This window comes from Pavona decussata, unplaced genomic scaffold (genome assembly GCF_977016875.1).
Source record: "Pavona decussata unplaced genomic scaffold, jaPavDecu1.1 SCAFFOLD_266, whole genome shotgun sequence".
In the NCBI taxonomy this organism is placed as follows: domain Eukaryota; kingdom Metazoa; phylum Cnidaria; class Anthozoa; order Scleractinia; family Agariciidae; genus Pavona; species Pavona decussata.
The window spans coordinates 176,756-192,500 of record NW_028145668.1 but is presented as its reverse complement, the minus strand read 5'-3'; the positions used below and the strand labels follow the sequence as shown (position 1 = coordinate 192,500).

Genomic DNA, 15,745 nt, shown 5'->3' with positions numbered 1-15,745 from the left:
GTCTTTACCACTGATATTAACATTTCCATTTTCATCCTCAATGTTTTCCTGGTTTGGAACAGTTGTATTTTCATCAAAATGATCTCCACTGCCGAGGTTATCCTTTAAAGTGGTGTCCATTTCACCTAAACTGTCTCGCTTGATAGGTTCGTCAGTCGACCGCCGCCATTTTTTGGACCTTCGTTGCCAGTTCTTTTTAAAACTGTCGGCAGCCATTCGAAACACGTTTTGCCTAAGGAGTAAGAGATAAAAAGGCGTCATCTATACTGTTGATACCACCTTTTTGTTACTGCAACCATTCCATTATTAACAATTAAATCTTTTTATTTCTTAAATGTCGAAATCTCAAGCTTTACCATCCCAAGCATCATTTACACAATAACATCCTCCAGTGCTGTCACGATCACCATCGCAATCGCCATCACCATTACCATCATTATCACCACATTACCACCAACACGATCACTATCGCCATCAACATCATCATCACCATCACCACCACCACCACCACTATCATTATCACCATTATCATCACCATCAACGTTATCATCATCATTACCATCGCCAACATTACCAGCAGCGCCATCACCCTCACCATCACCATTTCACACCACCACTTCCATGATCATTACCATCAGCATATCAATGACCATCAAAAACACTAGCGCCATCATTGGTCATCGCCATCCGTCACTGCTGCCAACATATTTCACGTTAAGACGGAAATGTTCCAACACTTACCCTGCGCTCTTGTTGTCCTTCAAATCCTCATCATCCTCCTCTTCAATGGTCGCAAATTCTTCCTGAGTGTCTCGTTCACAAAACGTCTCCACGTCCCCTGTACTGAAAGGTCGAGATCTTCGATCAAGGCCTTTTGTGTTTTCTTCGAATTCAGGAACACGAGACAGTGTGGGAGACCCACTAAAAAAATACAATTTAGAAAATCAGTTAGGAAAAGTAATAAGGACTGAAACTAAACAGAGGTTACTCTTCCAATATAGAAGACACATAAAAAATAGTTCTGTCGATGTTAACATGGACAATGTCACACAACCGAAAATAATTTTCCTAAAGTTTACGAACGAAAGCGAGGAAGACCTATTTGAAGTCCAAAGAATGACCTGTTGCAGGATGAAAATGAAGCACACAACCTACCTCTCTTCTGGAATGACGTTGTCACCATCAGGTGAGGTGTCTTGCGAGCAAGTATTTCCTCGAGCGGATTCTGCAGAAACTGTTGATATGCAACTGGCTCCCACAGATATTCTGTAAACAAGAAGGAAGTCAGATCACTCTAGGATTTTGTCAACCGATGTGTCCAGACTGTGGGGAACTCCTAGTGTTACGTGACAGGAATGTACCCCAAGAGAACCATTCCCAAAACGTTCCAGATATCATGTGATACTCACCTATCATTTTCCTGTGAATTTTGTCTGTTTTTCTGCAGTTCTTTTCCTTTCTTTTTCAATGATCTGTAAACAAAATTTATTCAATAAAGACTTTAGGAAGTGCTGTGTATTTTTTCGTTTAATAAACAAAGTACACCAGCGTCCAAACGGATAAAACGAAAAAGAGACTTTCACATATGTAACCTTTTACGACAGATTTAAAACTTATGATTCCCCTGACATCATCATCATCATCATCATCATCATCATCATCATCATCATCATCATCATCATCGGTAAAAGATGGTATACCGGCATCATAAGGTGAAAGAATAATAATGATGCTGATGATCGTCATTAATTATCGCCAATACTAATCATGCATAGCAAGAAAATGTTGACGTTCATCCGGTTTAATACCAACTTACTTTCTTTTGTGGCTCCGTCTCATATGTGAATTGCTGGCGAGCTTACACGAACTCTGGATAGAATCGTTCAGAATGTTAATCATTTGTTTCATGGTTTCCAAGGCATTCTCGATGTGAAAACAGTCAGGATGTCCTGGGTCCGTGTACTTTGAAAGTTGCTGCAAGAATAACGTGAACGAAAACGTTGAGACTCTAACGACAGCTGATGAACGAGATCGAAACTGCTAGACAAAATTACCAACGTTTGCCTTGAGGCATTAATAAAGAGACCCTAACCATCCAGGCCCAGGTGGAGGTGCGGTGGTGTAGTGATTGGCGCGTCCGACTTTCGATCAGACGATTGGAAGATCAGAGGGTAGGTGGTTCGAGGCTAGATTGGTCTCTCCATTGCTCTGTTGTTTCCTTAAACAAGAAACTTTGCTCGACATTATCTCTCTTCACCCATGTGTATTAAATGGGTTCTGGTGACATACTGCTGGGGGTAACCGGCATCCCATCCACGGGGAAGTAGCAATACTACTAGTTGCTTCATGCTACAAAAAAACCGGGTTAAGGTTAAGCGAGGTAACTCACAATCAGCGTTAAATTTAACTTACCCTAAGAAGAAGAACGTATCTCGGGAGTCGTTGAATCGGAGTGAGAAGAAAAGCTGGTAAGTCTAGTCCTTCACATTCTGAATTTGAAGAACAATTCTAGAAAAGGAAAATGAATGTAAATATCTTACGACTTTGTCACAGGAGAAGGACTCAGTAGCCAAGAAAATGTGACCAAAACTGTAGTTTGGAGTGTGTAGACCCAAACATAACTTAAATTTACATGTGTATTGGCCAATGATGATTGAATACGGTTTGAGATAGCCTTGTTTTGTCAATGAGGGTATTTAACTGACCTTAGAAAAAGACAACCAAACTGAACTTTAAAACTAATCGTAACTAATGTCAATTAACCGAATAAACTTAACCTAGAATAAAAGTTGCTTCCAAATTTAAAAAGTCAAAATAATTCAATGATAATATCAAATTAATGCAATCTGTTAGCTTCCCTTTTTCTCAGGTATTAGAAACGACAGTAACCTACATCATTTAACTTAAAGCATGAGTAAATCGGTCCACTTACCTGTAAAAATTTCCTAAATTTTTGAGATCCTCTTGAAGCTTTGTTTATCACGCCAATTGCCTTGGGAAAGTTGTTCACATAATTCGAATAAATTCTAAGAACGTCAATCTGCGAATAAAAATTGTAGGATAATGAGCAAAAGAACAATTCTCTTGGAATTTTGGGAGCTAAATGGAGCAGTTTTCAATTGAATATCGTAACACTGAAAACCAACACAATAACCAATCATAACTTGATGGAAATGCAAGCGAGGGAAAACGAATGCCAACAATACTAATTTGGTTGCCTTTAAACACGAGACGCTACACAACCAGGGAACATCGTTTAGCCGAAGCAAAGCAAACGAAAAATTTCTTTCGATATCCAACTCTCTAACAATAATTCAAGCCTTTTATTCCTAAAGGCAAATTCACTTTTTGTGTCAAAGTATCATTTTGAATACTACTCATGTGACACTGTCGATCTTGTTAAAAAGTTGTATTTCGTTACAGTCGGTTTCACACTTACGTGATAAGAGCCGCTAAGCTTAGTAAATATATCTCCCACGATGCCTTGTAACTTCCAGTTTTGAAGTCTCTCTTCCAGGTCTTTCATAAAATGCGTATGACTTTTATGGATTTGCTCAAGTTCTCCAGGGAAAAGCACACTAAAAAACGCAAAAGCAATAAGAACACTTAACTTTTAGTTGGTCTCTAAAAATGGTCAAATTGATAAGCAAATATGCAGTTTTGGAATGGTGTAACAGTAATCATCCACTTGATATATTTGGACACGAAATGATCGAAAAAGTCTTCAAATTACTACCCAATGGAATCTTAATGTATAATTATCGTGAAGGACAGTTAAGATAAATGACTAATATCTCTTAGGGGCTTTTTGCACACATAAACTGACAATATGACATGTAAACAATCAAAACAGTTAGCTGTGAACTTGACTGTAAACTGCTTGGCGCATATAACCGACACAGAATGGTAATAGCTACTATTGACGCACGAAGCTGACAGACCATGGCAAGAAAATGGACGATCAGAGTCAGTGATGCAACACCTTTAAACTACATGTTCACAACAAGCAATGAATTGAGTTCGCAATAAAGTCAACTAAAGCCGTCAACTTGTTGTTTGTAGTCTGTATAATACAGGGGTAGTTCGGTTTCAGTTTATTCAAGGCAAATGGCCTGTTGTATTTCCGTATCTTGTGAATAGAGAAATTGATGTGGCAATAATACCAAAGGGGGTTGGAAAAGCTGTGAAGCGAACAGAGTGTAAAGGAAAGAAAAGCAATGACATAAATACTGATGTTGCATCAATGTTTGTTTTCTTCAAAACAAAGTTTAATTAATGTTGCTCGTGCGCAAACCATATAATGGTCGTTACCGAGGCATAACATAATATCAGCAAAGACATTGTACGTACTCAATCTCTTTAGACGAAATTAAGTTGATCTCTCTCATAGGTTTTTCAAATACCTTAAAATAGAAAAGTTAAATTAGTAATAAATAGCAACGACAATTAGGTAGCTTGGATTGTATTTAAATTATATATCTGATACAAATCGAAATGTGTGACCATTCTATGAAAACGTTTGACTACAACTTTTCTTTGGCTCGCTTTCTTTTCATCAATGGAGCAGTTTTCAACAGAGTGTCTTGAAACCAAAGCCAAAGGAATTACTCCGGCCAATCACGGAAACGCAAACAGCACAACGAACCAATCACAGTTCGAAGTAAATACACGTAAACGGCGAAAAGCGCGGGAAACGCATGCAAGCAAATCGCGATTGGTTTTGGTTTGAATTCTCCTTGGTTGGCAAAACTCCCGCCACTCTCTCAAACAATCACAGAGCGTTGTAAGGCAAAGCCAATGCAAACGCGAATTACTTTCGGCAGTAAATTGGAAACAGGCTCTATCGCAAATATAAGCGGATTTGTTTACAAGTTTGAACTTGACAATATTGAAAGCGAAAAAAATACTCAAACACAGGATACCCATTACTTGAGTATAAGTATGGCCATAAATCTTACCTCTTTTAAGGTCGTTAAACATGACAGGTATTTCTTCTCTGTATCCAGAATCTCCTTAGCAACGTGATATCTCTTTTCTGTATAAAATTAACCAACAGAGACAAGTTGGCAAAACGCGCAGACAAGTTGGCAATATCTTAAACAGGTCACCTTTCTTTTTTTCACATTCAGCTCTGTTACATAACCGACATAAATAGAAAGGTTTGCAATATCCTCAGGAAGTTTTGCTTTAACGATTTCTAACTGCATTACGCTTACCCAAGGCTAAGTCATATGTGGTTTCAGTTGGAAGAGGGTACAAATTTCCAAAGGGTAGGAGTCAAGACGTTTGTGTACTTTGCACTTGATGATTTAAATTCAAATAAATAATGGTACTTTTTAGTTGACCAAGTGACAATATCTGAAATAGCTTGAATTGGCCGTAGTTTTTCAGAGTTTGAAAGGTGTCACCATTTCCCTCTGAAAACACTCGAGTCCCCGCCTAAGTTGAATCTCAATGTTCGTGTTTTATGAGTTTATAGTCCGGGTTTTTAGTCTGTAGATCAAACCGTAAAGAGTGACCATTCAAATGAAAGCTCTGTAGCAGTACTTTCCAGTGGTGCTGTTTGTTTCAAACTGAATTTTGACCATTTACGCGCCTTTTGGTAAAAGCCTTGATTGTTTTCTCTACTTGTTCTACTTTAAAGTAATAATCACAAGGAAAATACAATAATAATTGGAAACAATACACACGCACTTAACGTTCATTTACTGAAGAGGAAAGGTAATTAGGCGTTTTCCACTGACGTTAATACCCCAGAAACCAAACAAACAGTGATAAACACAGCTGTTGCTAAGCTGGAACAACACTGGTGGCCGACATAATGGCGGAGAGACGTTCCTCTGTGATCGGCAATATCGATTTACAGTATTCAACAAATCTTGAAATAATGTTTGCTTCACTAGATTTATTGCTTACCGTTTGCAACTGAAAGAGTTCAGTTCTCTTTGTGTTTTCCTGGTTTTATTTTCATGATAAATTAAATCATTTCTTATATTTTTTGTTCTTGCTTATCACAAATTTCAGTAGCCACTTATATTCTTTCAATCGCTATCTCCTCTGCTATCAGTCTGGTACGTATGCCTCGATTCGCTGTTTAAGTTTTAATTTAATAATAATATCTTTATTTTGCTTCGAAATTCGCTGATAATTATTTTATTTGTACAACATAATTGTCAAGCACGCCAACGTATTGAACTCTCTCCGTAGGATGTTCCCCAGAAAAGCCAAATCACAGCTTTTGCTTACATCTTACATCTTGTTACTGATATTGCATACTACAAATCTGCATTGACCGAGACTGCGATAGAAAAGTCTTGCTACAAAATTTTTCGCGTTGCATGCAACATTCATAAGTAAATGAAAAGCATAGCGTGAGAATTAAACAAACACAATTGTGCGTGTAAGCAAACTTTGCATCTACATCTGATTGTCAATCCGCATAAATTTTTGTTAAGTTTAAGTTCCACTTTGCACACGACAATGCAACATATTGCGAAAAACGAGTTCAAACATACCGTCTTTCTTGGTCCGCATAGTCGGCGCTTGGAAAGTAAACGTGTTTCGTCTCTCTAGCCTTGCTCTTGGAAGTTCGTCGACAAACGCCGGGAGAACTAAATTGGCGAGCATTTCATGTTTGGCTTTTGCTTGTATACTGAGGTGATGATCTGTATTGGAAGATCACATATACCGGTGATAAACACTTAAGTGGCCAATATTCCATGCCCCTGAACATTATAGGTGACCTCTGCAGCCATGTGCAGTTGAATAGATGTAATGTTTTTTTAGAATGAACAACTCATGCACTGGGGGGTAGGGGGTCTGTAGGGTGGGGCTACTCGAAGGGAGTTTGCATTGAATAGGGTGGTGCAGCTAGTTCCCGCAACTGGCCCGCGACCCTTAAAACATTTGTTCTATTTTCCTCTCCATGCTATTGAAGAACAGTATATGTTAATAAGAGGTCCTCTTTACGTCGGTCACGGGAAAGTGAGCTGCCTTGCACTGATGGCCGTATCAATGTTGCTAGATTTAGAAAGCAAGGTAAATAAAGTGTGCTTTTCGAAGATATTTTGCTTTGAAAAAGGTCGATCCAGTTCCAAAACAGAGCTCATTGAGACATACGTGAAACAACAACAACAACAATAAACATGAAAACTCTACGCTAACCGTCGGCACTCCACGTTTACATTGTAGGCCAAATGAGGAAGTTTCTCCCCACCCCCTCTTCCCTAACCCTTCCACCCTTAGAAAATATGCATTTGTAAAAAAAAAATCGCCTCCAACAAGATTAGTAAAAAGGAAGTGTTAATCCGTTCCTGCTGAAAAGAAGACCCACCGCCGACAGAATCAAAGGCATACAAGATACGCTGGCGCCAAACAAACAAAGGATTATTGCTACTACGCATGTCTGTAACAAGGACCTGTCTGTGTATTCTTACACAACGTTAGCGGATCTTGTCTTTTGCAAGCGCTACCTTTTACTAATCGTTTTCAAGACGATTTTCTTGCAAATGCCTAATTACGGTGCCATCGCTTCTTTCGTCAAGTTTTTCTCACGAAGCTTAAAGCATCGTGTCGTGGTCATCTCTACTTGTGGGGCCTAAATATGTTTTGTTACATAACTTTGTATGTATTGTATTTATTTTGAAATAGCTCAATTTCATTAATCTTTTTGAACGAGACAATTTTCCAGACAGTCCATAACTAATCGCTTCTTTCTTTCTTCCATTCTTTTTCTTCCTCAAAACTCAAGGCAGTGTGCATTGGTCATCTCCTCTAGTATTTTCTCTCTGTTTCAACAAACTAATATTGTATCCAACAATCATTATTCACTTGAATAGCATGTGAATATAGTTTCTCTTCAGTGTGGTGTCCACAATTCAAGTTTTCAACACCTAAATATCATTAAAAACTGGACTTTAACCCTCCTTCATATTCGCGTATTTGACGTGCCTTGAAAGAATAGGCTATTACTGTAAATCTTATCCTAACTGCAAACAAGATAAAGGTACCTCGCAGGAGAAGCAGCTTGAAGCGTTAAATAAGTTAAGAGATTATAGCAGAGAAACAAGGCTTAAAATATAAGTCCTGCAAGGTTAACTTATGACTGAATGAAAACGTAAGAAGGCGTAATTCACATCATGCAAACATAATTAAAACAAAACCTCACGGAAGGCTTATTATAAAAGACTCCCTTGCGGTGCCTTTTTAGCCTTTCGTGAGAGCCACCGCCAGAATCTCTTTGCGGTCATAAAATATTTATTTCAAACCCTCGCAAACTGCTCGCGTGCTGTTACTTGTAATAACCCAAATAGAAAAAAATGTTTTCAGTGAAAAGGCCACATAGTCCTGAATTGAACAATACCCTCAACTCGTAAAGTGTTATCAACGCTTTTCCGCTCAGTTCTCTTAGCGCTATGAACAATTATTACTTTTACACAAAGCACTAAACTAAAACCTAAATATTCATGCCATGTGGTCTTGCCATCAGTGCAATACGCGTGAAGAACAACAAGAAATGGTTCGAATTCCTTTGGAATGTATTTTACTAACAATATTTTGTGCTTTTTGATATTGCTCGCGTTCGCTAATTCTGTTTTGCTCGGACGTTTTAGGGTGATTTTCAAGAAACGAGATTAAAATTGAGAGAATTTTAAACCATTTTTATAGCCGCTTTCACAAATTGACATGTTCCATTGTTCTTGTGGACTCAAATCGTTGCCGGTTTTCTTTACTTCAACCGGCGATAATTATATGGTAAAATTAAATGAACTCATAAATGTATTCCTTCAGATGGGAACTTCCGAACCTCGTCTGTTATCAAACCCTTGAATTCAATTAAAGGCACTACTGTACATCTCGTGTGATCTCTAGCATCTCTTGTTAGTCTCGGTGTTATAAGAGCAGTCCATCGAAGGAAAGCTCTCACAGATCCTACGCATTCTAACCAATAATAAAACGCCATAAAAATTATGTTTATATGCACTTCAACCTTTTTTTTTTCAACGAGCAGACCTTGCATTAAATCGTAAGTATCTCTAAATAACTGTAGAAAATTCTGAAAAGTGACCAGTCATTTGAAAGCCCCTAGTTACCCCAGCGGCTCTACTTCCATGCAATACACTGAACAAATTGCAGAACAATTTCAGAGAATTTGTCGAATTTTCAACAAGGTAAAGGTCTAAATATTCCTACCTGCGCCAGCGGCTCTCGAAGATTTTCGTTTCAATCCTACAGGATATGCCACAGACTGAGAATTCCGTCTTCTTGCGATGACCGTGAGAGCTGGTGCCTAAAAGACAATCAACGATGACAAAGTCACGATACGATGTAGTATTTCATGGACCGGAAGTGTAATTTATCGTTACACCCCTTAACTTAATCAATCGGAAGTCAGAAATTTAAAGGAAGTATTTCATTTACCGCTTACCTAAGCAATACAGATGGACAAAAAAGCCAGACAAACGTTCAGATTAGATTATTGAGCAGCATATTTTGACAACAAGGTAATGATTTCGGGTCTTCCATCCAAAATCCCATAATCATTCAACCATGTGATTTTAGTGTTCTTAAGGGACGTTGAAAATTAACCTCTGCCCGCTGGCAGTGAAGCAAAAAACACGTTTCTCGTGTAATCCAACGAACCATTATTTCACATACAAAGATTACAGATAGTTTATTTACTGAGGACTCGCTAATGAAATATGTAAAAGCTTGAATTCGGTCGCCAAGGATATTTTGAAATATTGGACAACTAACTAATAAATTGCTTAAATTATTTTAACCCAAGAAAATAATTGCATTAGTGTTTAATCACGAATGCTTAAAACTGGTTGAAATTCTTGAAAGGTAATGCAATGACAGTTCTTCATGAATCTAAAAGAAGAGCTTTGTGCAAAAACCTGAAAACCTGCGTGACGCCCGAAAGAAATTATATCAAAGGCGCCGTTAAGTCTGCATTTAGAATTCTCAGTTGTTCAAGTTATTGGCCACAAGAATAATACAGAGTTCCGGTTCAGAAAACTCAAAGCTTGAGCGCCAACCTGTGGTCACAAATGCCGGCTTTCCTAGTAATTGGCTGAGTGAAAGCTACTTAAACAATTGAACCGACTCCCTTAACGTTTTTACTTAGCATGAATGTCCATGCCAAATGAAGATTGAAATAAGAAAACATAAACAGCGAATTTCGTTTAATAAAAATATCGAGAAACAAAGGTCACCAAATGAAATTACTGCTTAGTAGCTTATCGATTTCAATGTCGCCACTTAAGCGTTTATTCAAGAGCTAGTCATAAGAATTAAGGCTACGTTTGATTCCGGACGAAAAATGGTCAATCTTGGTCGGCGCGTGCATAGATGTACATGTGTGTACAAAACAATTTGTTGTGTGCCTGTTATCCTTCGGGTTGAAAACAACTGTCAATGCTTCGAAACCCACGTTTTAAATCTTTACGACAGTCACATATGGTTACAGGTTAGCATAAGAGCATACCAGTTCAGTTCCAACTGTAGAATCATCTTTGGGTTTTCCCAGCATTGCCTCTGTATTTCCACTTTCCAAGGGTTCACACCCAGCCGATTAATTTTTGATCTTGATTGCTCCAACTTAGATGCACAGTGCCAACAACCGGTTGTCTTTATAATCACTTGTTTGGCTGTGTAATTATTCTAACCCCAATTCATGTTGCTTGTCGGTCACTACGGCTAACAGGATGTGCATTCTGCGAAAACCGCCAACGCACGGACGGTCGAATGAATCCATAAAATATTCTCACTGCGCGAACATGTTGCTTCAAGCAAGCTCGTTTCAAACGAAAAATACAGTGATGTTTGATATTCCGAATATATAATTTTATTTTTATGTCTCACTATGCGGTATAAACAACCTGCATGACGTACATGGTGGTCATGTGACAAGTATGGATTCTAAAGACATTGAAGTGTGCCACTTCACAGGCTCGCAACGAACACAAAGAATGTATAAACAGAGCCAGGGAAACTTTGTTTCTGCTAAGAACTTCTCTTATTCCCATAATGATCATCATACCCGATGCTGCAAGTGTTTCAAGGAATAGTTACGGCAAAGAATATTAGACAGTTCTTCAAACGCTTCGACGGGAGTTTCGAACAATTGAGTCACGTGCAGTAGAATTACATGAAACGTGAGCAATTGATCAAGGGCAACGGAAGTTCAAGTTGTTGTAAATTACTGTTTAACCGTTTCCAAGGTTAACGAGATTGCAGTCATGCGTTGTATACTTAATTTAGAGGTAGAAAGAGATTTAAAAAAAAATAATAATTTGTAAACTGTACATTGTAACTTAAAGGCCAATGAGTATCCCTTGAAGAAAGTGCTAGTTCGAGACAGAAGTGATAAATCAGTCTCCCAGTTAACAGTTTTCAAGAAAAAGGAAATGATTTTTTTAAGCAGATCGGCAGAATCGGAGAGAAGCGGTTTTAGGTACAAGATAACGAGAATACCAAGAGAGTCGAGTTCAGACTGGTGGGAAGGTGTATATTGTAACTGAGATGTGAATTTTAAGGCAGGTGCATGCGAGGTCCATGTTAGTGCCGCTCTTGTGAACAATCTATTCACGTGACCACAAAATTTCGACCAAATTCAGACTTAACTGAATAGACAAGTACCAGGTCGTGTTCTCTCTTGCGTACAGCTTGTGGGCAAGTTTCCTGAAGCAACGTAAAGGCCCGTTTAAACGGTTTCAACAAAATTTGAACGGATGTTGGGCAAATGTTGGGTGAACGGCGTGTTCAAACAGTTTCAACGCCATTCAACATTTTTAGGAACGAAGAAAATGTTGAATCGATGTTGAATAAAAATTAAACCAATTTAAATTTGATTCAACGCACATTCAACAAGCTTTCAACATTTTTGATCGACCTGTTCAAACGCCCCCCGACATTTAGTTCAACAACTGTGTTGAAGGCATGTTGACGCAAATGTTGAAACCGTTGAAATGGGCCTTCATTAACAAACCTTTCACAGAACAAATTGGATTGTCACTACGCTCAAGGAATTTGTCCATGGGAGACAGCCGCTAACAACCACATGGAACAAAATGCACCATGCTGGAGAGCAAGCTACGCATTGGGGCATCTAGAACAAAGAAAATTCGCGTGTGACTGGATGAAGTCGTTTTGTTTTGGACGTCCGCGTGCGCAACTTGCTCTCAAGCCGTAGCTGCAAAGGGCCTATTCTAAGGCCTGGTGTGATAACACACTGACACAAATTAAGGGTTTCAAGACCTTTTGGACAACAAGGCGAACTGCTGGAGAGCTAAAGCGAAACTAAGGTTGCCATTGCTCTTACGAATTGTAAATGATAAAACCAGTGAAATCGACTTACATATATATGCATGTATAACTTTAACCCAAATTCACTGTACATATACTTTAAGAAATATCGAACTTATTGCTTACAAATGTTCGAGTAAGACAATCGATAATTATTTCCAAAAATTCTCCCCAAAATGACATGTTCTTACAATGCAACTAGTTGCCTGATACACAAGGGGACTTAGGGATAAGTCTCCGAAGCAAATCTTTTCATTGTGTTGTGTGTGCCGCCGAACTGTTAAGGTGAAACACAGAACACTCAATATCGCAAATTCAGTTATCTCTAACCGTTCTGCTCTGTCTCTTAACCGAAACCTGCCCTTTGCAATACGAAGGCTGTACGAAATTCTACTACTGAAGATGATATCTCAGATATGTTCGTTTTCTCATGTTCAGTGTTGCAGATACAGAATTCAGTGATATAAATTTTACTTGCCTTTCTCCAATTCATCAAAACCCGACCAACTCGAAGTTTTCGCCTATTTTCGATATTAGGCTCTGACAGAAATAATCACAGACATTGACGACAAATTAATAGAAGTCCTACGACATTTCATACATTTAGGAGACTTATATTTTAATACCTGACAATATAGTCGAAAATTAAGTAAGGGCCCTTGTTGCTAGCAGTAGCCTTCGTAACTGATTTGGGCTACCTTGTATAACTGGAGGTCTCCATCTACCTTCGCGAATTTATAATCTATAATTAGTTTTCTAGATCTTCGTGTTAATTGCTGTAACACGTTATTTAACTTTGATATTTGACATATGAATCTGACTGGATGGAATACTACTAGTAAATGCGGTGTACACTAAATCCTGTTTCCTGTAATATTGTCCATTTTGGAAAACAAGATTGTCAGTCTTACCTTGCAGTGTGTCAAATCCTCCGGATTTCCAACGAAGCTGTTTCTTTACTCTCAATTTTAACGAAACACAAAATTGTGTGGATGGTTATTCTCGTGTGTCCAGGCCAAATATTAACATCACCTGTAATCTCCGAGGTGGTCTGTTATTTACAAGTTCATGAACCTTTGAATTTTATATACAAGGAAAATAAAAGAAAGGCATCCAAAATACTTTGAATGTTTTAAGACACGCTCCCGCTGCTAGTGAACTTGCATGCAAGACTAAATTGCTCATTCGTTAGCAAATATTTACTTCCTTCGTAAGTCTCTCAAATCATCAAACGCACTGCCGCGAACACTTAAGAGCTCTTTTGATAATGACTCTAAATGTGGCCGAGTGCAACACACAGATGAAAGCTAAGGAGTAAAACTTATGATTCATGTCGCGCTGTTTATTATATTGAGAAAGCGACCATGTCCATCGAGGTCCTATTTATAAAATCCAAATGCGTCACTATTCTAAAGAAAGCTATTGAGCAGTTTTTTTTCCTGTGGAGCAGTTTATTTTACTGTGAAACGGGGGTGGTTTTATTTTACGTCAGTGGATAAATGAAAAAAAATTTTAGTTATGAAAATTTGAATTCAAGACGCTGGGTCCTTGAGTAGAACTCAAAGGTGCGCGTGACCGTCTGAATGGAAGCGAGTGAGCAGTTTACTTTGCAATGGCATTGTTTACTTTCAATGAGATTAAACTAACTAGAATTTGGGAAGTTTGAAATCTGGATCAGTTTGGGCTTGGTCTGCGAATCCCCCCCCCCCCCCCCCCTCCCACTTCCATGACAAATGCGATACGTGTGTATATTACAGGAGAAAATGAACTAAAGCTTTCTCCATTTTCTTCTTGTTCGTCTGTAAATCATGTCTTGCACACCATCATAGCTAGAAGTACGTAATTTTCTTACTTAACTCAGTGTTTTAAAGCCTTTTTCGCGTGATGATCGACATGAAAAATATCACTCCAAGAGCACGTACAATTTTGATTAAGTGCTAATGACCTAATTAACACTTGATATTTCAACCAACAATCGAGACCAAGTTCAGGGTTTAGCTCGATACACGCGAATAGTCTTTCAATCTCTATTACAAAGAGAGCTCTAAAAGCATGGCGCATCTCAAGTGTTGATTTAATTTGATCACTAGGCGAAATTTGAAAGCAAGAAATAAATGAATTTACCGATTAACGCGCTTCACATTCTTTCGTTTCCGAGTTCCAGTTGAAAATAATTTTCAACTTTGGCAGCCATTTTAACACTTACAAGCTGAAGTATTGGTTTAATCAGTTCTTCAGAATTGATATTAATATTTAGGGATACATAGCAATGACTTCATAAATTTGAGCAACGGTAACTTTTCATCGGTGGTTAGTGCACAGGGCTGGTTGACCTGGAACAGTGCAGCTTATCTTTTGAGTTGTTGGATGAAAAAGTTACGAAGTCAGGATAAGAGAGAGAACTGTTAAGAATTGTTGATTCTTTCTCCTTGTTTTTGAACATAAATTTCAGTTCTATACGTTCCTTGCAAGGTTAAGTATAGACTTTCTTAAAGTCCGTTTTCGTGGGAGTGCAGTCAGGCGCTTGCCTCGCGACTTCGTCGCTCGTCGGTAACTCTTTCGACGCACAAGACTGAGACGACTTGAGGCAAGTCTAGGTTAAGTAACAACGTGATGGTATCGTGAACATTTTTTACCTTTGTTCATTGTTGACTACATCAGCTATCCTCAGCTTTCTGTGCTAACTTAACTCGTTAATTGTCCGTTCAAATCAAACTGCATTCGGTTATTTGAGCAATCAGGGAGGATTGCACAGACATGTTGCACCAAAAGCCAAACCGAGACAAACGATTAACGTTAATGAAACGAGCACCATTTTTGATCCACCTCCAAGCGAGAAGAGAAACATTGAAGGTAGCACGTCAAAACACTTAAACAGTCAAGTGAAAGTCATTCAGCCTACCTAATACTCGACCTCTACTGAGCTTATGTAACTTATTCGATATGACGACATTTAACAGTAACTTTTATAGATCTTCGATATGCGCCGTTTGGTCTTGAGGGCGTCTTGACCTACCTCCATATTGAATGGTCACATTTGAGGTTTCAAGAGAGTCATATCACAGTTGGAACGAAACCACATTACTTGATCGAGGTTTGACCCTGGAACTATGCATAAATGTTGCATAGCAAACTTATTGCTCAATGCATAGTCTTTTCCATTTACCAAAGTACACTTTAATTTAGCAAAAGCACTGTCTTTGATCATTGAGGACTATAATAACATTAAGTATTATCCCATGGGGCCTCTTTAGCCCAGAAAACTTGGCAAACAAATGCATGAACACTTTATGTCAAGGGCGCAGCTTCAGGTAACGAAACAAATTTTGACCACCGCATTTTGTTATATATTTTGTGAAGGGTCATTTCTTGGACTAAAAAAAGCGGCATGACCCGCCGCTAACACGTTATTTACACTTCCTTACAAGATCTGTTC

At 38.5% G+C, this 15,745-nt stretch overlaps 1 protein-coding gene across 7 annotated transcripts in view; it reads right to left on the bottom strand.

Annotated features, from left to right (window-relative positions):
- LOC146455898 (uncharacterized) overlaps positions 1 to 15,745 on the bottom strand; it is a 51,106-nt gene that overhangs the window by 2,315 nt on the left and 33,046 nt on the right. For all 7 annotated transcript variants that reach the window (XM_085093695.1, XM_085093696.1, XM_085093697.1 and 4 more), the window contains 12 exons: positions 9,193 to 9,289; positions 6,516 to 6,665; positions 4,959 to 5,035; positions 4,351 to 4,403; positions 3,440 to 3,578; positions 2,933 to 3,040; positions 2,413 to 2,508; positions 1,817 to 1,974; positions 1,410 to 1,472; positions 1,156 to 1,266; positions 742 to 921; positions 1 to 232 (listed from right to left, as the gene is read on the bottom strand). The exon at positions 1 to 232 is cut by the window's left edge and continues 677 nt beyond it. In XM_085093695.1, the coding sequence (XP_084949821.1) occupies positions 1 to 232; positions 742 to 921; positions 1,156 to 1,266; positions 1,410 to 1,472; positions 1,817 to 1,974; positions 2,413 to 2,508; positions 2,933 to 3,040; positions 3,440 to 3,578; positions 4,351 to 4,403; positions 4,959 to 5,035; positions 6,516 to 6,665; positions 9,193 to 9,289 (1,464 nt within the window). The remainder of the gene's footprint in view (positions 233 to 741; positions 922 to 1,155; positions 1,267 to 1,409; positions 1,473 to 1,816; positions 1,975 to 2,412; positions 2,509 to 2,932; positions 3,041 to 3,439; positions 3,579 to 4,350; positions 4,404 to 4,958; positions 5,036 to 6,515; positions 6,666 to 9,192; positions 9,290 to 15,745) is intronic.